This window comes from Ochlerotatus camptorhynchus, unplaced genomic scaffold, assembly GCF_037179485.1.
Source record: "Ochlerotatus camptorhynchus isolate MF236.1 unplaced genomic scaffold, CSIRO-AGI_Acam_v1.1 ptg000768l, whole genome shotgun sequence".
In the NCBI taxonomy this organism is placed as follows: Eukaryota; Metazoa; Arthropoda; class Insecta; order Diptera; family Culicidae; genus Ochlerotatus; species Ochlerotatus camptorhynchus.
The window spans coordinates 447,719-469,469 of record NW_027041235.1 but is presented as its reverse complement, the minus strand read 5'-3'; the positions used below and the strand labels follow the sequence as shown (position 1 = coordinate 469,469).

Sequence of the window (21,751 nt, the reverse complement as noted above, 5' to 3'; positions counted from 1 at the left end):
GATGTGTGCATTACCTTTGTTCTGTAGTGTATCGGACATTCCCGATGCGAACAATGCCCGCAGGAAGTGGGTGAACCGTCGTTCTCGGTCTGACTGCAAGGTCTGCAGGATGTCACCGACTGGCAGAGGGAACATTACTCGGTCAACAGCGTGGGCAATTCCCTGTGGGATGACAATGTCCTGCTTGTCCAATACGACCATGGCACCGTTGATTGTCGTCACCTGTTGTGGGGTAAGGGAGAGCAATATGGTTACTTGTGTTCAAGAGGAAACTATGGAGCTTGCTTCAAATAACACGGAAATTGAATCTTCTAATATAATCGTACGTTTGTAGAATTAATCTTGAAGCACTGGGAAGAGGATTTTGCTGTGGAAACAATATTTCTGCGGGAGAGCATTGTAGCCTCGAAATTTAAAGAGCACAAATGTCGACTCTCACAAAACATACAACAATGATATTTTTTTTCTTTATTTAGGAGATTTTTAGCCGTAGGCTGGTTCATCTCCGCACAATGAAAATTGAACTCTTTGCTGCAGTGCAGAAGTTCCAATTTCATGAGCGTTGTTGCAACAATGTCCGAGATTTGTGCTCTAGAAAATAGGGATAGGGCATCATCAGCCTTCATCACAGCCATTTGTGGAATCTGGATAGCTGGTCTTACACTTAGTCTGTAGGATGACAGCACAATATGTTTATAAACATTGAGGTAAAAAAAATCTGGCAAAGCATACTATGAAATATGCCCTATTAACATACCTGATTTTATGCTCAAATCAAGGTTTATCTGCAATCTGAGTTCCGAAAGCCAATTTCTGTTTTGTGAAGCATCAAATCGACTTGCAGCCTTCAAGTCAGTTTTAAGTATAACATATTTTAACTACATTCAAATCGGTTCATTGGGAAAAAAAAGTTATAATGATTTGAGTGGGTCATCATTTTCTCCCATACTAATTTGACGAAAATCCCGAACAAAATTGAAATCGTTGGCGCAGCCTTTTAACGTTGACCAGTTTAGCTGATTCTTTGCACAGATGTTTGTTTTTGTGTTATGAACTGAACTATGGGAGTGGCCTATCAAAAATATCAATCTTTTTCCAGAATGAAACACCGTAATATGCACACATACATACATCACACACATACAAACATACTCCAAAATGGATGGGCGAACGTGTTAGCAAAAAGTGAGAAGTTGCAGAGATCACCAGTGTCGAACTTGGTGGTCACAGTTAGATCCAGCAGTAGCAAGCCCTAATGAGTCTTGTGCTGAGCCAGATATTCACACCAAAATCCAGCGGTATCATACCCCAAAAAGGATTGCAGCTTGGGATGACCAACATGACGGAGGCCTGGAAGATGGTCAACGAATTCTAAAAGTTCATAAAGGAACAACGTCCGCACTAGGATCAAGCATCTAGTGACGGGTATCAAATCCGCCGTGACTGCTGCCGAATGTAATCGCAATACGCTTAGGATGAGAGACGAAATGCCACAAAAGCACTGCTGGTGAATACACAGGGACCCCCGCTAGGCAACAAGGAGCAAGGAGCACCCAAGTAACCAAAAGTTCCGCATTCAACGGTTAAAATTACTTCCAAGTTCCGTAAAGTTCAAATAAAGTCCTGACAGAACTTCCAAGTTCCGTAAAGTTCAAATAAAGTCCTGACAGAACTTCCAAGTTCCATAAAGTTCAAATAAAGTTCCGACAGAACTTTCAAGTTTCATATAGTTCAAATAAAGTTCCGTTCAAGTTCCGCCAGAAGCTGCTTAGAATGCTCTTCAATTATGATACCGGAACTTTCAAGTTCTTATAACGACTTAAACATGAGGCTGCTTAGAATTCTATAGACCGCCTCCAACCAAGCTGATTAAGCCACAAATAGCCTTTTATCAGAACTTTTGGTTACTTGGGAAGGCACTGGCTGGTGTACTGTCGAAAATCAGAAGGAGAAGCGGTAGCAACAGAAGGAAGTGAAGAGAATAGAAGAGCAGCAGACAGAGAAACCCAAGCATCGTCGGGAGCGTAAGGGTGATGTTCTGATTGTCGAGGTCATGAAAGAACTGATGTAAGCAGGACTCTTTCGGAAAGTGAAGAACTAGGTGGTGAAAACCATGAGCACCCAGATAGGTGAGATGCTCTTGGAGCTGAAGAAAGATCCTACGGTCAAGAGCTTATCCTTCAAGCCACTCGTCGAAAATTTTCTTGGCGAGAAGGCAATTTAATGTGCTCTACCCCAGGAGACAGATCGGAGGAGATAACATCATAAGAAGAGCGTTGATGGCACACTGCGATACAACTTACATCAAAGTTGGGTGGTCAGTGTACTCGCTGAAATCCACTCCTTGAGCTACCAAGCAACTGGAGAGATGCTTCAAATGCATGGACTTCGGTCACCAGGCGGGGAACTGCAAAGGTCCTGACAGATCTGATCTGTGCAGAAAATGCAGGGAGACCTGAGCAGGAAAAATAACTTATTAATACCAAATTCAGGTATAAAAATAGTATAACTGGCAACCTATGGTATTAGTGAGGCTGACATAAGAGGTAAAATACCAAAATTACTACCTCAAAAATATTCTACTAATAACGAACTAATAAATAATTTAGTTATTACAATAACAAACGGATAACAGACATTTTTTTTAGATGCCAGAATACCGTAATTTGTTATTTTGAAGGTCTTCTAATACCAATTCAATAACTCTTTCAAGTGCTATTGTCTATAAACTGAAAGGTCACATTTTGTTATTTTGGTATTCATTTGATATTTTACAAAATATTTCGATAACTGAATAATATCAAAACAAGGTTTTAAACCACAAGCATACTTAAATCTGGTAGGGGAAATGACGGCTTGGGCATGACAGACTATTTTCGGCAACCCAAATTGAAACACTATTTTCACTGGATTTTCTTACGAAAACACTTCGCTGAATGCATGCAAACGATTCTTTATGCTTTCAGTTTCAATTTGACTATATTTTTACCACTGAGAAAAAGCAATCTAGCAAGGTTTTCTTGAAATGCAACACACGCACTACAAATTGTAGCTGATTTCGAGTAGCCGATCATAGAACCGCAGATTTACATGCAGTTCAAATGGAACGGTTGCCGAAGAAAAACTGGTTGCCGACAATACTCGCACTGACTAGAGAAGATTGGAGCTTTGTAAAAGCGTTTCAAAACAGTTTTTGACAATTCTTTCGACTGAAATTGTTAGAGCAGTTGGCAGCAAAAGATTGTAAACAAACCAATACTGCATATGTGTGCGTTCCTTAGAGAAAAAGGCTATAGAAAGAACGTCGCTGCTTAGGTTGCCGAGAATACGTAAATTCCCCTATCATACCACATTAAGATATTCATTTGTTATGGGTTAGCTATCAGTTCCTGCTCGGGGAAGGATCACATCGCAAGCGACCTAAGCAGCCTAAGTGCATGCTCTACAAACAAGAAGACAGAAACGACCATATGACGGGAGGCTTCAAATGCTAAGCGAACAAAGAGGTGAAGGCGGGTCAACAGTACGTCAATCAATACGACACTGCACAGCAACTGTTGTGTCAGTCGACAACGGAATTGCAGAGCCACGTCGAGTCCCTGTCGTTAATGGTAACTGGGTGGCGGATAGAACAGGAATGGTGGCCATTCAACAAGTGGTGGCGGCCTCATACGAAGGTTTCGTGATCACCAAAATCAATGGACTCTTTCTATGTAGTTACTACGCACCCCCGAAATGGACGATGGATCAGTTCTTGCAGATGTTGGATGTAATAATCGATGAGCTGATCGGACGATGCCAGGTAGTCGTCGGAGGAGACTTTAATGTTTGAGCAGTGGAGTGGGGAAGTAGATGTACCAACGCAAAAGGGTATAGCCTACCGGAAGCTCTAGCAGAGCTGGAAGCTAGGCTGTCCAATGAAGGCACCATCAGCACTTTCCGCAGAGACATTCAGGAATCCATTACCGACGTCATGAACTGAAGAGTAAGTGAGGTGTACCCATATCGACAATCGCGGACGAGAATTTCGCGATCGGAAGTGTAAGACGAACAACAATGATTCATGATTTCGTGATGGAAATTTATGATTTTATAATGCAGCGGAATCATGATCGCTACAACCGTTACACGTACCTGGCAAACCGTGTTCATAAAACGCACTACATAGGTATCTATTATACGCCTTTTGCCTTCCATATTATACAAGTACTGATGGTTTAGTGGTCAAAGTATGGGTTTAATGATCGCAAGATTCTTGGTTAGAATCCAGTCGATCAAACTTAATTTTATTTTTTGGTTTAAAAGCTCAAAGTTAAATTCATGAATTTAGCTCAACTCGGATGATTGATTTCGGGAATCTTAGCTGCGTTACGCAAAAATAGCTCATGATATCATGAATATTATTCATGGTGTGTTTTCATAACATGAAAATACGCTACATATGTTCATGAAATCATTAGTCATTTATCTCATTTCGGAGATTGGATTTGTTCCCGTGTAGCGGCCTCGCGGACCTGAACGTGGACGAGTTGACTCAAACGGTAGTGGGGGAATGCAACACAACCATGCCGAGGAAACTGGAGCTAAAGAACAGACGGCGCCCAGCTTACTGGTGAAACGAGACACTCAGCTCCCTTCGTGCTAGTTGCCTCAGAGCCAGAAGACGCGTTCAGAGAGCAAATACTGAAGCAGACAGAGTAGGGTAGTGTTCCGAGCGACCAGAGCCACACTCAAACGGGAGCTAAAGCTGAGCAAATCAAACTGTTTTGAGAAGCTGTGCCGAGACGTGGTTGCCAAGCCCTGGGGTGACGCATTCCAAGTCACGATCAAAGGGCCAACGATGCCTGCTGAAATGTGCCCATACAAGCTGAAGGTCATCATTGACGGACTTTTCCCGGAGCACGACCCAACGACCTGGCCGCTCACATCGTACGGCGTGGAAGAGGAAGACAAGGCTGAAGGTATACAAGTCTCTGATAAGGAACTCGTAGCAGTGGTGAAATGATTGAAGGTGAAGAAAGCGCCCTGTGCGGCTGTAATCCCCAACATATTCAGGATGGTGCTGCAGAAATGTCTGGATGAAAGTCGTTTCCCAGACAGATGGAAGATTCAGAAGCTAGTGCTGCTGCCAAAGCTAGCAAAACCACCGGGGGATCCCGCATCGTATAGGCCTATATGCCTGCTGGATACACTTGGAAGACTCTTGGAAAGGATCATTCTCAACAAGCTGACGAAATGTAAGAAGATGCAGTTCGGCTTCCGAAAAGGGAGATCAACGGTGGATGCAATTTGGGCAGTGAGCCAAAAAGTCGTCCAAACAGAAGCGGAGAGGGTAACGACATTGCGTTGTGATAACGCTTTCAATAGCGTCAGCTGGAAAAACCATTGGTGTAGCGCTACATATAATGAGGGTTCCTGACCTGACTACCTGTGTAGAATTCTGATTTATTTCCAGAGCCAGGTTTTGGTCTACGAAATAGACATGAGGCAGAGATCGAAAAGGATCACGGTGGGAGTTCCATAAGGCTCCATCCTTGGTCCAACGCTCTGGAATTGCGTGCTGACACTCAAGCTGCCCAAAGGAGTCGAGATCGTTGGCTTTGTGGACATTGAGGTCTTAAAGGTAATGGTCATGACTATCGACATGAATGGAAACTGGATTCAGGGAGCGAAGCTGCAGATAGCCCATCACAAAACGGAAGTGCTACTGATCAGTAGCTGTAAAGTGGTACAGCGGGCAGAAAACATCGCCGGGGACTAGGCCATTGCCTCGAAGCGCGTGCTGAAATACCTGGGAGTGACGATCGTGGACCGGCTAAACTTCAACGGTGGCAGTGAAGACCATCAACGCGGTAGCTATTATCATGCCGAACAACTCTGGACCAAGCAGTAGTAAGAGGGGTCTTCTGGCAAGTGAATCCTGGGATGCAGTGCTGACAACGATGCGGAATCAAGTGAAGTTGATTTGTACGTTCAGGCTCATGACCATGTGAGACATGAGCGCATACAGAACCATCTCGTCGGAAGCAGTATGCGCTATCGGAATAACCCTGGCAAAGGGCGAGTGCTACAAGCGCAAGGAAACCAGATAAATTGTGAGACCGAAGTCAACGGCGAAGTGGCAGCAGGAATGGGACTCTGCGGAGAACGGTAGATGGACGCATTGCTTAATACCGAATCCCTCGACAAAAAAGCATAGGGAGGTAAACTTACACCTGTTTCAGGCAGTATCTAAATCGGTTCGGACACGTAGCGTCACCACCTTTGTACGGAGTGTGTAAATGTGAAGGAATCAGCGAAGCACGTGATATTTGACTGTCCTAGATTTGAAACAGTGTGAAGAGAGATGCCTGCTCTTAATGTGAAGAATGTCGTCAACGAAATGTGTCGAGATGAGGGCATCTAGAATACCGTCAGCAGGGCAGTCACTCAAGTTTTGTCGGAGCTGCTGTGAAGGTGAACCAGCAACGCCAGTTAGTTGAGCTAAAGAGAGATTCATGAGCATTCCACGACCACCCCAAGAAACATTTCAAGTTTTATAGTGGTTTTAATGCATGCTACAAGTCTAAATCATGGTCTATAGAACCTTCATAAAACCAAAACTGTTACTTGGGGCGTTACCTCTCTTGATAGTCAAGTCACGGTGTCTCTGTAAGAAGAACTTATTTAAAAAAATCTGTATCGCAGAAACATCTAACAAACGAAAGTTTAGGGTCGCACCTTTCATATGAGACTAGCTTGGCAGGTCTAGAATAATTTTTATTTTTTTCGTATTTATCAGTAAATCATTTAAAAAGTAAAAATTTATCATGTAATTTTTTTTTTATCAAATCATGAAAAAAATGGACACTCAGAAAAACTGAACAGTCGATGTTTTGTTGTTTTTTGAGTCCAATTCTATGCCATGATTACTTACAAAAAATGTTTTTGCACGTGAAATTTCTTTGAAAAATTTGAAAAAAATGATTTTTTTAGATTTTTGATATCTTTTTCCAATATTTTTTAGAAAAATCAAAATGTTGTTTTTTCCCTTAATCGTGAATTTAGATTAAAAAAAAATACCTTAACATCATTCCACTCGGAGTCGTGCATGTTGTACTGATTCACTCGTAGTTGCGTTCCGGCCAGCGAAACACCGGTCATTTCGTCTTGCAGCGATCCAATGTCAAACGATCCTGGGATAACGTGATGCAGCAGAAGCTGGAATTGAAATAGAAATATAAGTAAAGTACCACTAACCATCTGTCAATCTTCGCCTAAATTACCCCACTCAGCAGCCGTGGATTGTTCTTAAACTTCTCTTCGGCCTTCTCCGGTCCTCCCAGCTGCACTAGGAGACTGCGGAAGGCTTTGTCCGTCGGCACAAAGATCGTGTACGGACCGGTTTCGTTCAGTATCGTATCCAAACCAGACTGTCGGAGGTATTTGGCCATGGCAAATAGTCCGCTTTTCTTGAGAATTGCTGGCAGTTCGTTCGGGTTGACCGCCGATGGCGTTGACGGATCTTGAGGTTGCGGCGTTGGTTGTACCTGCTGCTGCTGCGATTGCTGTATTAAAGGCAATGATTGTTCCGACTGCTGCTGGTGGTAGGTATTCTGTGCTGTCACGGTGGTGATCGGAGCGGAAACGGTTGGTATCACTACGTCGAACTTACCAGTGGCTTGCTGCTGGTATATGTTAGAGCTGGCGGTATGCTGTGCTATCGTGGAGGATGAGATGTAGTTCTCCGAATGGGTGGAGTACTGAGGGACGGTGGTTGTACTGGGAACGGGGGTGATGGGAGTTGGTGGCGATGCCGTCGTAGCATACGTGGAACTGGCTCCATTGTGAAGGATAGAATTATCGTTTTGATAATAGTTGGTGATTGGGGATTGGGTAGAATGGTAGATGGTTGACGATTGAGGGATTGTACTTCCAGAGTAGGTGCTTGGCGAGTAAGCTGAAACGGAGCTTGGGGAGTAAGCTGAAATGGAGCTTGGGCTAGAAGGGGATGCAGTCGAGACATATGTCGTCGATGCAGGAGAAGAGGCAGTGCGTGGAATGGTGTGATCTGCCACAAAGTTCGTTGAGTGGTGGTGATGGTTGTGGTGGTTCTCGAGAGGTGTGCTATGAGGAATTATTGTAACGGAGTTCGCTTTCTGAACTGGTACAATTCTCGGTGTGGTTGTGCTCGATGGGCCTTCCAATACTGCTAGGTTTTTGATAGCCTTATTCGACGAAGGTGGCAGTTGAATCTCACCGTTCTTTATTCTCTTCAAAATGTTATCTACATCAGCCCCGGAAGTCTTCGTTTCCTTATCACTGCTACCTTTAACTCCTTGAACCTTATATGAGCCGTCGTCCTGTTCTTCCAGATAAACAAATGTGACCTTCTTCTGGGGTGGAATCTTACCGACTTCTTCAATTTGCCCATGTTCGGACTGTTTTATCAATTCAAAATCAGCACCAGGAGGAAGAATACCGCTTTTGACAATCTCATCGAAAGACAAAGGCCTAGCGGTGGTTGGTGAATCATGCTGCTGAGTTAGAACGGCTTCCGAATTGGCATTGGCACGTTTGATGATATCGGGATCTGTGGTACGGATCACTTGCACTTTTTCGCCATTTGGCAGTACCAGATCCGTTGAGCTGTAGTTCTTATTGCCAAGGTCTTGAGGTCCTTGTTCGGCCAGAGCCAGTTTCAGTTGCTTCAGAAGATCATCGCGTCCGAGGGCTTTGGTAGATTTAACCTTGGTTGGACGGGCCTTGGTGGGTTTGGCGGTTTCAGCTTTGATGGATTCGAAAAGATTTTGACGGTTCGATTGTAGAAGGACATCTAAGCCGGTTTTACTGATGGTAGTGTAGTCTTTCTTGCTACTGGATTTGATCGGAATCACTGATAGAATATTTTCGGTGGTGGATGGGGATGGGTTGGTAATTGAGGAAGTCGGCGTTGGCTTCTGATAGGTTTTTGTTGCTTTTTCGTAGACAGTTCGCTCGGATGGTAGGGCTTGGGAGTATGATGGAGTGGGAGTCTTCCGGATAGTGTCATAGTCTTGCTGCTGTTGTTGTAGAATTTTTTGCTGCTTCTTGAGGAAATCTTGGTGTAGTTGTTGGACCTTGGCTTGTTGTTTTTGGTATTGCTTTTGTAGGAACTGTTCGTGTTTCTGAATGACTTTCTGCTTCTCTTGGAGTTCTCGGATTCGAATGCTCTCATCATTGAGGTGTTTTTCTAGTTCTTGTTGCTGTTGGTAGTTCAGAGACGTTTGACCATGAGCTGGGAATTGTTGCTGATGTTGGTTCGGCTGAGCAGGAGCCGGGAATTGTTGCTGATGTTGGTTCGACTGAGCAGGAGCCGGTTGAAATTGGGGAAACACTCCAGGTTGAGAGTTAAGATTTTGTGTGGGGGCGAATATCGGAACGTTTTGAACTGGTGGGAAACTGTTGAATTGTTGTTGATGTTGTTGTTGTTGTTGTTGTTGTTGTTGTTGCTGTTGTTGATGTTGTTGGTGTTGTTGAGAAGCGAATGGATTGAAGTTGGATGTCTGTAGTGGTTGTTGGGCTAGTGGAACAACTTCGGAGCGTAGGTGGTTTGTATCGAATGACTGTTGAGCAATCGGTTGTCCGAAGGATGATTGTGGAGCAGGAGGGAACTGTGGTTGTTGGGGAGGTGCTTGGAAAAGTGCTTGGGCCTGAGGAGCTTGAACATTGGAAGGGAAACGTATTTGTGCAGAGGGAGAGTGGGGTGCCTGGAAGGCAGGTGGTTGTAGGAATGGATTTTGTACAGAAGGAGTTAGGGGCCGTGTGTCGGGAACGCGTGGGCCTCCGAATGTGTTCTCCGCCGGAAAAGCACCGTTCACGAAGGGTTGGTTGTTAAGCTTGGGCCCGTTGAAGAACTGCGATTGAGGCTGTTGTAGCGTGTTCGGGGCGGGTCTTTGCTGTTGTGTTGATGGCTGTGGTGATAGTGGTGGTGGAAGTCGTGTGTCTTGCTGTAAGATTCGTAAAAAATTCGGTATGAATGAGGTTTGTGTATGATGTTGGAGATAAAATCGATTTACTTGTGCCCCGAAGTTGCTGTGTGGCTGTCTGCCTGATTGTGGAGGTCTGAAATTGCTAGGAGGCGCCTGCGGAGGCAGTTGTTTGTTGTTGAATGGTGGTGAGTTTGGTTGGAAAGGGTTGTTGTTGTTAGAAAATGGCCGCTGGTTGATCGTGTTGATCGACTGCTGTGGAATTGGCAGTTGAATCGATGGTTGGATGATGACGTTCGATGGTCGTTGATTCTGATGTAGGTTGAAACGGTGCTGATGTTGCTGGATGTCACTTAGGATGTGCGATTGTGCCTGCTGGGATAGTTGCCGCCTCTGTATTTTAGACGAGACCTGTAACGGGATAATAAAAACAATATTAGAATCAGAGTACAAGCTTGACGCAACAGGGTGAACGGTGATCCTACGGTTGAGTAACCTAGCTTGCTTCCAAATGTCGAGTTTGTCAATATGTCATTGTTAATATGATTTTCGATGCCTGTAGGCATGTGGGGTCTTTCAAACATAATTTTAAGTATGTTATGGTAATTACAATATGTGTACATTCGGCTTAATGTGTTTTTTTGGTATATGATTCTTCTTCTTTGCATTTCAAGTTTATTGCGTGCTCTCGACTTAGTGTTCTAGATGCATTTCCACAGTTATTAATTGAGAGCTTTCGATGCCTAAACTATTTTTTGCATTAATATAATTCGACGGAAATGAACTAGCCTACGGCTAAAAATCACGAAAATAAAGAAATGAAAATCCTACTGAAAATGCTCTAAAGTTATTTCTCTCTTTTGAAGTTGACTACTCCTCTAAATGTGAGCAGTTTATTGAATATAAGCTTATGAACAATTTAACTGATCGAAAGTCTTTGGTCTTGCTTAGTGTAGACTAATTTTTTATAACATGAACAATTTTTTGACAGATAAAAGCTGAAGATCAATTGAACTGCAGATGCTCGAAAGTAGTTTTCCTCTCTTGAAGTTTGACTCCTGCTTTAAAACATTCAGTTCTTTGACTGATAAAAGCCATATACTAAATATTGAAAACTTCTGTAATAAATGATGTATTATTATATATAAATGTAAATCCTTTTTTCCCTTGATTTGTTTTCCGTCGATCTTGTTTTCCGTACTGAGTACCAATGCTACCGATGGCAGAGAGGTGACATCAACACCTGGACCCTACATATCGAATCATCAATTCATGGACCGGGGACCAAACGGCTGTACTTACCTATGCCTTATTTTATGCCACAGAAAATCCCGACGGCGCCGACTGGGATTGAACCCAGGCGCTTTAGAGTGAGAGGCAATCACGCTTACCTTTACACCAGCGGCGCTGCTAAAAATGATAGCTCTGGGATTCTATTTATCTCCTTTCTTATGTTTATATGCACCGTATAAACCAGATTATTATTTATTTGCAAATTTTTCTAGAGGTAAGCTCTTTTTCAGAGCAATTAATAATTCGACAATTTAGAATTCTACTAGATATTTTCATAGGCTTTCAGGGAAAACATGTAACAAGAAACCAATCAGTTTAAACTTGCTACAACGGCTTGTTTTCCGACTCGACAATAATTTCAAAACCAAAAATTTAATTGACATGTAACATGACAAATTGAACTATTAGAAAGTGGATCTAATATCATTCTCAACAAGCTGAAAACATCAGCAGCCCGTTTCAAATTACCTAAGATAGTACAACAATTATGAAAAATGTGGTCATACGTCATACATTTGATTAGAGCAAATGTTATGATTTTCCATTTAATTCCTCTTAGCATTTTGTATCTATGACAGATACATATTTCGACTACAATGTGCAGTCTTCATCAGTGCCATTTCCACTTGGGGGATGACTGATGAAGACTGGAATGAATGGCATTGATGAATACTGCACATTGTAGTCGAAATTCGTGTTTGTCATGGAAACAAAATGCTAAGTGGAATTCAATGGAAACTAATTATTTTGCTCTTATGAGTATTCCACTAACAACCCAATTTCATAGCTTTCAAATTGAACAACGATTAACAAATCTGGTCGATATACTCCGGTTGTCCGTCAAAGCTCTCCTATTTTACGATGGTTAAAATTCATTGTTTGACTTCAAGCGTTTCTCAATTAAAGATGTTTCATGCTTTCATCAGTTGATGATGCGGATCAAAATTGTCAATTAGAATAAGGTGTCTTGATATCGAATCCGTGCTATTATCATTTTCACCAATAATTTTAATTGAATTTGAGAATTAGCAGCACTGAGTATGTGCATTCGTTAATGGCGGATCGATTGTGTTATAGAAATACAGTAATATCACTTTTATAGCACTCCAAATACCCAATCGGAAAAAAAAACTCGACCTTCTTCGATTTGCATAAAACGTTGCATATTTGTGTGTTATGGGTAACCATTTACATTTTAGAAAAAAAGCATCGTGCTTGAAGCGATCATTGAAATTGATTGAAAAATATCTGAAATCCATACTGCTGGTTTTAATGCTAAACATCTTTTTGTTAAATATCTTACTCTAAAAATGTACACAGTAAAAATAAATTGACAAAAAGAAGGTAAATGTTCGCTCAGTTGCATATGAAGCCGAGATACGCTGATTCAAAGCAGGCAAAGTTTTATAAATTTAATGGAAAATAAGCAACATAATTTCAAATAGACTTGCTGCATTATTTGTTTAAAGGTTTTTTTCCACGATTAATTTTTGATGTGTATATTCTTTATTGAATCATACAAAATCAAATCATAAAAACTTAAATATTCGATGATCTCAAGAACTCAACCGTTCATGCCGAGTGAACGACGCAAATTTTCCAACATTTTCTCAGCAGTCCCGATCGAGTAAATCCCATACTACACCGACCATTGGTTCATGAAAAGATCCAAAATAAAAACTGGAACCTCGGTCGATGCGTCTTTGACTTTGGAAAGCAACCTTTAGGTGATGAGTGTGTGAGTGCTGAACACGTTTTGCGTCCATTTCTGCAATGGAAGCACTGTGCCATACTGGTGATACTGCCATACAATGAAACCACCGAAAGCGGCTCCCGTTCTGACGGAGGAGGCTTTTTGGATAGCGTAAGAAGAAGTGTGTATTGTGTAGCACCTTTTGACTATAGTTCTAAGATGTTTTGTATAGTGAACAAGAATCCTCGGTTCTGTCAAGTCAATTCAAATAAATTAATGAACAAAAAACAACTGGAACTGAGCATCAGGGACTGTAGCAAGTGAAGTTCATTTCCATACATATATCCCAATCTGTAAGTGCTCCATATGCTCCTCTCTGGGCAGTGATGGGCAACTGATCCAAACGGGTATTTTCGGAACGGGTATTACGCGTAGATGGTGAAAATCAATATACAACGCCATTTGTACGGTATTTGACACTAAAACCGAAAGCCGCCATTCTGAATTTCAAAATGGCGTCAGACATCGATTTCCAGCCTTTAGATGTTACCCCGATTCCAAAAATTCCCTCGTTGATGGGTATTTGACAGTATTTCACACTTTTTCTGAACAAAAGGCATCACCTTCGATTTTAAAATGGCGTCGGACATCGGTTTCTGGCATGTACACTAGAGTGATGCAAAATTTGAAATTTTCGCTCCACAATACTTAAACGATTCCAAATCTGATCCTGACTAACCTCACAAAATTTGAACCCATTTGGTGAGAAACTGAGATGGCACAAACCATTTGAAGTTTGTATGGGAATTACCATGGTAAACCAAGATTTTTGTTCATGTCTATCTAATAATTCACCATATCGGTCTGCTTCAAAAGCTTTCAACTGTACTTGTAGGAAGTTTTCCCAGCTACAGCTTTGCTCAAGACCACTTTTTGATTAAATGCAAGGATCGAAAGTTATCAATGGTTCAATGCGCTGATGTTTTATGATCATGCTCAATCAACTGCTCAGCAGGCAACATTGGTGTTCCTGGGGCGTTGAATAGGACACAAAAATCCTGGCTACTATGTCACACTGCAAAATACAGTGTTGCCTACAGAGCAGCTGCTTGATCATGTCATAAGTTTACCAATCTCTTAAATAATTAATAACTTTTTCCTGTCTCGTTTTACATAGAAATGATCTTGAGCAAAGTTGTAACTGAGAAAATTTTCTATAAGAATGGCTATCAAACTGTTTCGCAGCTCAATATGGCAAAAGACTAGATGGCAATGAACAAAAAATTGAGATTTCTCATAGTAATTTACATGTAAACTTCAAATGGTTTGTGCGAAGTCTGTTTCTAACCAAATGAGTTGTAACTTTTGGAGGCTAATCAGGACCCGATTTGAAACCATTTAAGCACTGTGGAGCGAAAAAGTCAAATTTTGCATCAGTCTAATGTACACGTTACCGGGATTTCAAAAATACCTATATTGATGGATAGTTGACAGTATTTCCCACTTTTTCTGAAACCAGAAGTTGTTATCTTGGGTGTCGGACATTCATTTCTTGCGTTTACGCGGTCTGGAAATACCCACATTGTAGGGTATTTTACACTTTTCCCAGTTAATACGGAAGCAGCCATTTTGGATATAAAAATGGCTTCGGATATCGATTTTCATTCTCTAAATGTCATTCCGATTTCAAAAATACCCATATTGGCAGTATTTCCCACTTTTTCTTAACTCGGAAGTCGCCATCTTGAATTGAAGGCCGGAATCTATTCTCATTCTCTAGACGTCATCCCGATTCCAAAAATACCCAAGTTGATGGGGATTTGACAGTATTTCCCACTTTTTCTGAAATCGGCAGCAGCCATCTTAGATTTCAAAATGGCGTCGGTCATTGGTTTATTTATTGTAGGGTATTTGATACTTTTTATGAATCCCGATGTCGATTCCAAAATGTCGTCGAATATCGATTTACAGCATCTACGCGTCGTCCCGTTCCGAAAATATCGATATTGTAAGGTATTTGACACCGTCTTTTTATGAAATCAGAAGCCTGAAAGTGGATTTCAAAATCGCGTCGGATATCGATTTACAGGTTCCAGCCGTTACCCCGATTCAAAAAAAAAATACTCGTATTGATAGGTATTTTACAGTATTTCCTACATTTTCTGAAATCGGAAGCAGCCATCCTGAATATAAAAATGGCGTCGGATATTGATTTCCGGCCTTTAGAAATCACCCGAAAAAAAAAACCCATAGTGATCGGTACATATTTGATATCAAACATCCCTATTCTAAACATAAACTGTTCGAAGTCTATCCGGATAGAAAAAATAATTTATAATATCCAAATTAAAATTATCCGGATAATTTTAATTTTCATACTATGCGGAGGGATTTTTTTTGATAGTGATAGACTCCGTTTATTTCTATCCACTGGATAGGTCTACCCTGATAATTATATTATCCATGCCTATCCGGATAGTTTTGAAGCCTGTAGCCTGCAAAACATGTCTGGTACCTCTAATCTAACTGCATATATAGAGGTACCATACATGTATGAGCTGCACTGCCCTCTGTTAACAATTGACGGAACTAAATAAAACCGTTGCGTCGCGAGTGATTGGTTATGGAAAGTAGTCACAGTACTTTTTTTACCTGATTAGTGGATGTCGGGGGTTCCCGCTGCTGTGTGGCGAAGTAACGGCGAGGGAGCTGTTTTTAACACCGGTAGCATATCTATGGGAGCTCTGCGGAATCATCGTGATGTCATGGATTCCTTTGAAACATATCAGCTGAGATCTTTCCTTTATTTTTCTCTTAACTTTCATTCCATTACTGTCCGATCACGGACACTGGAGATGGTGTGGCAATCCTCGGCTCGGAGGATTCCAGCTGATTTGGCCAATTCCCCCTGTGGGAATGCCAACAGGAACACAACGAAAAGCTCGACTGAAATCCAACTCAACTCATAGCCCTGAAAAGGACTGTTTTGGCTTCGGCTTGTCCAAAGAGGAAAAACGAGAATGAATTAAAACTTTCAACGGCGCTATATTTCGGTGTTTGCTTTACAAAGCTTGTGGACTGTATATTTGCGACGCGCAAAATGCGTCGCTTTAAATGTGTTTGGCTTTCTTCTTCTTGATGTTGCATTCATTCATTTCTCCTTCAGTCATAACCAATCAGCACTCGCTGCACGCTCGTTGGTTTGTGGTCGGTCGGTCGCTCGTCGCTCGGTCGGTTCTGCTGCTTGCATGCTCGTGCCAAGCCAGCGGCAGCGTAAGGAAATGATCAAAGCTTGTTTTCAGGGTCTTGATACAAATTACACATGTGGCACATTAGGGTTAGTTTCGGAAACCGATTACCCGCGGTCGCCTCGGGGTTAGTAGAGTTTTAAAGGATTGGGTAAGTGGTTAGGGCGATTACACAAAACAACTACTACTACTACTTCTACAACACATTACGTTCGCTTCAATCGCGAACATTCTCCCCCCGGGCAAAGAGGAACTTGATGAACAACAGAGGGCTGGGTTGAATCAAAGGGTAAAGGGGCCAACTTCGAGATTGGGCGGCGGAAAATACCATGAGAGGTTTGGACATCTGCAACCCTAACCATTGAATCTGATCCGGGGTAGACCTTCAGAATTCGAGCCAGTTTCCACGCCTGAGGTGGAAGGTTATCTTCCTTCAACAATACTACCATCCCTGGAGTTACATTCTTGGAACCCTTTGTCCATTTTTGACGGGTTTGTAGGGTATTCAAATACTCGCGAGACCATCGCTTCCAAAAATGGTCACGGATACGCTGGACAAGCTGCCAGCGTGTAAGTCTATTAATGTTTACATCTTCAAGTGAAGGTTCCGGAATAGCAGTCAATGGGCGACCAATGAGGAAATGCCCGGGCGTAACAGCTTCAAGCTCATTGGGATCTGAAGAGGACGGAAACAGTGGTCGGGAGTTAAGGATCGCCTCGATCTGTGTGAGCACAGTGTAATACTCCTCAAACGTCAGCGAAGCATCACGAAGAACTTTTTTAAGGTGTGTTTTGGTACTCTTTACTCCAGCTTCCCACAACCCCCCAAAATTGGGCGCCCTGGGTGGAATAAAAGTCCATTTTATCTCCCGAACCTGACAGAACTCATTCAACTGTCCATGCAGTTGATCACTTTTGAACAACTGGAACAAATCGTGCAGATCAGATTTGGCTCCTACAAAATTTGTCCCGTTGTCCGAGAACAGTTCCTCGATGAGACCTCGTCGAGCAACAAAACGATGAAGTGCTGCAACAAAGGATGAAGCAGACAAATCCGATACCAACTCCAAGTGTATGGCCTTGGTGGTCATACAAATAAAAAGACAAATGTAAGCCTTCACTAGAACAGGTTTCCTACTGCCTTGGCGAATGAAAACTGGCCCTGCGAAATCAACTCCTGATTTCGAGAAAGGTGGAGCTGGAACGACTCTAACCTCAGGTAGATCGCCCATAGATGGCTGAAGCAACCTCGGATTGGATCGGAAACATGTAACGCAAGACCGGATGATTTTCCTGACAACAGAACGAGCATTCAGAAGCCAGAATCTCTGGCGGACCAACGAAATGAGACCAGACGGACCAATGTGCAACATTTCACAGTGCATTGCTCTTAGCAACGATTCGACAATTGGGTTTTTGTCAGGGAGTACGGCTTGGTGCTTTGAACCATATGGCAAACATGAATGCTTTAGTCTTCCACCCACTCTCAACACACCATCATTCATAATAACATTCAGACTACTGAGTCGACGCAAAGGTTCACCTGATTCAAGCCAACGAATTTCGTCAGAAAATGCAACTCCTTGAATATACTTAACAATCAAATTCAATGACTCTTTCAACTCTCGCACAGTTAGGTATTCCGAAGTGATGCGTTCCGATTTGGGAGACCTTGCATTTACAACAAATCTCCTGACATATCCAATCACTCGCTGAAGCTTTCGAAATGAACTAAAGGCAGTCATAACTGGGAGGGTTTCAGGAACAAGAACGGCAGTAGACGCGGTTACTGGTTTCAATTCCGGTAGTTTATCATCGGGAAGAGGATTAAGCTCATCAATCTGATAGCTATGACTTCGCAGAAACGGAGGTCCGTTCCACCAAAGTTCGTTCGAGGCAAGGAGTTGGGAGGGTTGACCACGACTGACAACATCAGCTGGGTTTTCGGACGACTTGATGTAATTCCAATTAGCATCAACAGAATGATCAACAATTTCTGCAACTCGATTGCGAACAAAAACGTCAAGTTGAGATAGAGGCTTTTTTAACCATGAAAGAACGATCTGACTATCCGACCAATAATGGATTGAGTGGAAGTTCATCTTAATTGCCGGAAGAACCTTCATGGCCAATCTGATTAGCAACAATGCAGCACACAGTTCGGATCGGGGAATCGTCAATCCTTTGATTGGAATGACCTTCGACTTACTACAGACAAGAGATACCTTTACCCCATCATGGGTTACGGTTCGGATATAAAGACATGCTCCATACGCATAGGAAGAAGCGTCGGCAAAGCCATGAACTTCAACATAAACATCATCAGGGGCACACATATACCGGGGAATTCTTATTTGGTGGATGTGATTTAGAGAATCACGAAATATGGTCCAATTTTGCATCAACTGACCATCCAAAACATCATCCCAATTCAGCTTACTCATCCAGATTTGCTGCATTATCACCTTAGCAACTATTATTACAGGTGACACAAGACCAAGGGGATCAAATAGTTTAGAGATCTGTGAGAGAACATTCCGTTTGGTAGGAGGAGAGTTGGAAAGACTTGGTAGTTCCACGTGGAATCGGTATACATCCTCAGTCGGATCCCAAAGAAGTCCAAGTGTCTTGATGGCCTGGTTAATATTCGCATCTTCAAAAGACAAGAACCTTTCCCTTTTCTTCTGGAACTGACTCCAAAATCGCTGAGTCATTCGCACACCACTTATGAATGGGAAATCCCCCTTTTCGGAGTAGCTCCGTGAGCTCGAGACGACATTGGATGGCCCCTTCTATGGTTTCAGACCCAGACAGAACATCATCAACATAAAAATCTTCAAGAACGATCTTGGCTGCAATCGGAAATTGATCACCATCATCAATAGCAAGCTGCTGAAGTGCCCTTGTGGCTAAGAATGGCGCAGAAGATGTACCATAGGTAACTGTCGTTAATTCCAAAACTTGTAAGGGATCATTTGGATTTTCTCTCCAGAAAATTCGAAGCAAAGAAGTGTGGATTCTGGCAAGTGCTATTTGCCGGTACATTTTACTAACGTCAGCAGAGAAGGCGAACCGATGCTTACGAAAACGCAGGTTGATCGAGAAGATATCATCTTGGACCACTGGTCCGATCATCAAAGCATCATTCAGGGAAGGTCCATTACCCTTCGATGAAGCATCAAACACAACTCTGAGCTTCGTTGAAGAGCTCGTAGGCTTCAAAACCGCATGGTGAGGGACATAATACTTCAAAAGCTTTGGAGGATCTTGAGACTCATCAATCTGAATACAGTGACCGAGGGATTTGTACTCATTGATGAACTCTGCATATTGTTTTTTCAGCTCAGGGTTTTTCAGGAACCGTTGTTCCAGCATGAAGAATCGACGAAGAGCAATCGAACGATTGTCTTCTACCCGATGAATAGAATCTTTCAGGGGCAACTGAACAATGTAACGACCATTCTGGTCGCGATGGGTTGTGGAGCAGAAAATTTCTTCGCACAACTGTTCTTCATTGGTGAGAGGATTACATGAATCCACGGATTCAATCGACCAAAACCTTTCCATAGAATCAGCAAGACTTTGCAGACCTACAGAGTAACAATGTTGTGCAACATGAGACTCTTCGATAGAACCAGCAACAACCCATCCAAGCCGAGTTTCTTGGAGGATTGGAAGTTCATCAGCCATCTTTACTTGACCTGGCAGCAATAATTTGAAAAACAACTGAATTCCAATCAGCAAGTCAATTTCACCAGGAATATGAAATTCAGGATCTGCAAGTGGAAGATTCGGAGGGATGTTCCACTTCCTTATATCAAATGGAACAGATGGCATAGGGCCAGTAACTTTGTCAGCAACAAGACACTCAAGTTGCGCAGCATAGTTAGAATTACAAGAACGTATCTCAATTCTAACCATCTCAGATAGCGTTGAACGCTGACCATTTGCTCCGACTACCTCAACGTTAGTGGAGAAACGGGGTAGATTCAAAGACTTAACCAGACTACGAGAAGTAAGGTGAGCCTGGGAACCACAATCCAAAAATGCTCGACAGTATTTCAGATTTCCATCCGAATCCTTAATCTGAACCCTAGCGGTCATCAACAAACTATGACTCAGACGTGGGGGTTGCTTCAGTGAACGCGAGACTGCACTATTGGACTGGGATTCCTTGGGAACAGATTGATATTGCACATTTGGGACATTCAATTTCAAGACAGACTGCGAAACATCAGGAAAAGGTTGTGACTTCGAAATTGACTGTGAAACCTCAGAAACAGACTGGGATTCAGCGTTCGAGACATTGGATTTCGAGGTAGACTGGAAAACCGGTTTATCACTATGCAGAAGGGTATGGTGTCTACCCTTGCATTTAGAACACGTATATGACGATGTACACGAATTACTTAAATGACCCACTTTCAAACAATTAAAACAAGCTTTGATCTCTCTTACCTTGGCTTGGCGTTGCACGACGGTCATCGCTCGGAAGATCTCGCACTTGAAGTTCGGGTGGGCTCCAGTTCCACACACGTCACAGGACTCCTTTCCGGTGACAGCAAAAGCTTTGGTAGAGATGCTCTTCACTTGATTCTTGCTTGGTACAGATGGCTTCGTAACGGGCGGCTTCACGATCGCATCCTCGCACCGCTCCAGGATTGCGCAGCGCTTCTTTAGGAACTCCATCGTGTCCTTGTACGTGGGAATTTGCTTGTGGGGAACGGTTGATTCCCATTCCATCCGGGTTTTGGCATCCATAGCTGTTGCCAAGAGGTTGACAACGAAACGCTCCGACATACCGTTCATCACTTCCTCCATGAGCTTCAATCCATCGATGTGTCGGGATACTTCGTCGACTAATTCCCGAAGATCCTTGGCACTTGTTCGGTTCATTTTCTTCAGGCTAAGCAGCCCTAGGATGTGTGTGTCTACGATGAGCCGCTTGTTTTCAAAACGTTCTTCCAGCAGCTCCCATGCTCCGGCATAATTATTCTCGTTCAAGGTGCAGACGTCGATGATTCCAGCGGCATTACCAATCAACGCTTTATCAAGGTGGTAAAGTTTGATGGCGTCGGAATCGGTGGATGTTCTCATGACGTCGAGAAACATGGCCTTGAAACGTGGCCAGTTCTCGGGTTTCCCATCGAAGGTGGGAATGGGAGCCTTGAGTGGTTGCTGCTGTACGATGATGCGAGGAATCCCTTCTCGCTGGGACGATGGCATCGGACGAGGTTGCGGCTCGGTCATCGACTGGATTAATGTTTCAACCAACATGCAAGCCTCGTTGTGTTGGTCTTCGAATAGGATGTACGTTTCATCCTGGTCCACTAGTTTTTCGGCGGGAGTCAAAGCGACGATTTGCCGATGAATATCACAATACTCCTGGTAGTGCGTTTCCAAATTGCGTGTGAAGACTTTCAGCTGCACCATACTCAATTGCCTTGCTCCAGATCTAGATGCTTCTTCAACGGCCTTCCGGATCCTCGTCACTTTGGCCTTCGCTTGCTCACGAAGGTGAACAAGAGTCTTCACTTCAGCCATCTTCTCCTTTTCGTTCTTCACAGGTG

The 21,751-nt window shown here is 42.8% G+C and overlaps 1 protein-coding gene across 1 annotated transcript in view; it reads right to left on the bottom strand.

The window, feature by feature from the left end:
- LOC135714971 (uncharacterized) overlaps positions 1-21,751 on the bottom strand; it is a 236,930-nt gene that overhangs the window by 559 nt on the left and 214,620 nt on the right. The window contains exons 2-5 of the mRNA XM_065238373.1: positions 10,038-10,358; positions 7,266-9,968; positions 7,063-7,200; positions 15-222 (exon numbers count right to left, since the gene is read on the bottom strand). Of these exons, the coding sequence (XP_065094445.1) occupies positions 15-222; positions 7,063-7,200; positions 7,266-9,968; positions 10,038-10,358 (3,370 nt within the window). The remainder of the gene's footprint in view (positions 1-14; positions 223-7,062; positions 7,201-7,265; positions 9,969-10,037; positions 10,359-21,751) is intronic.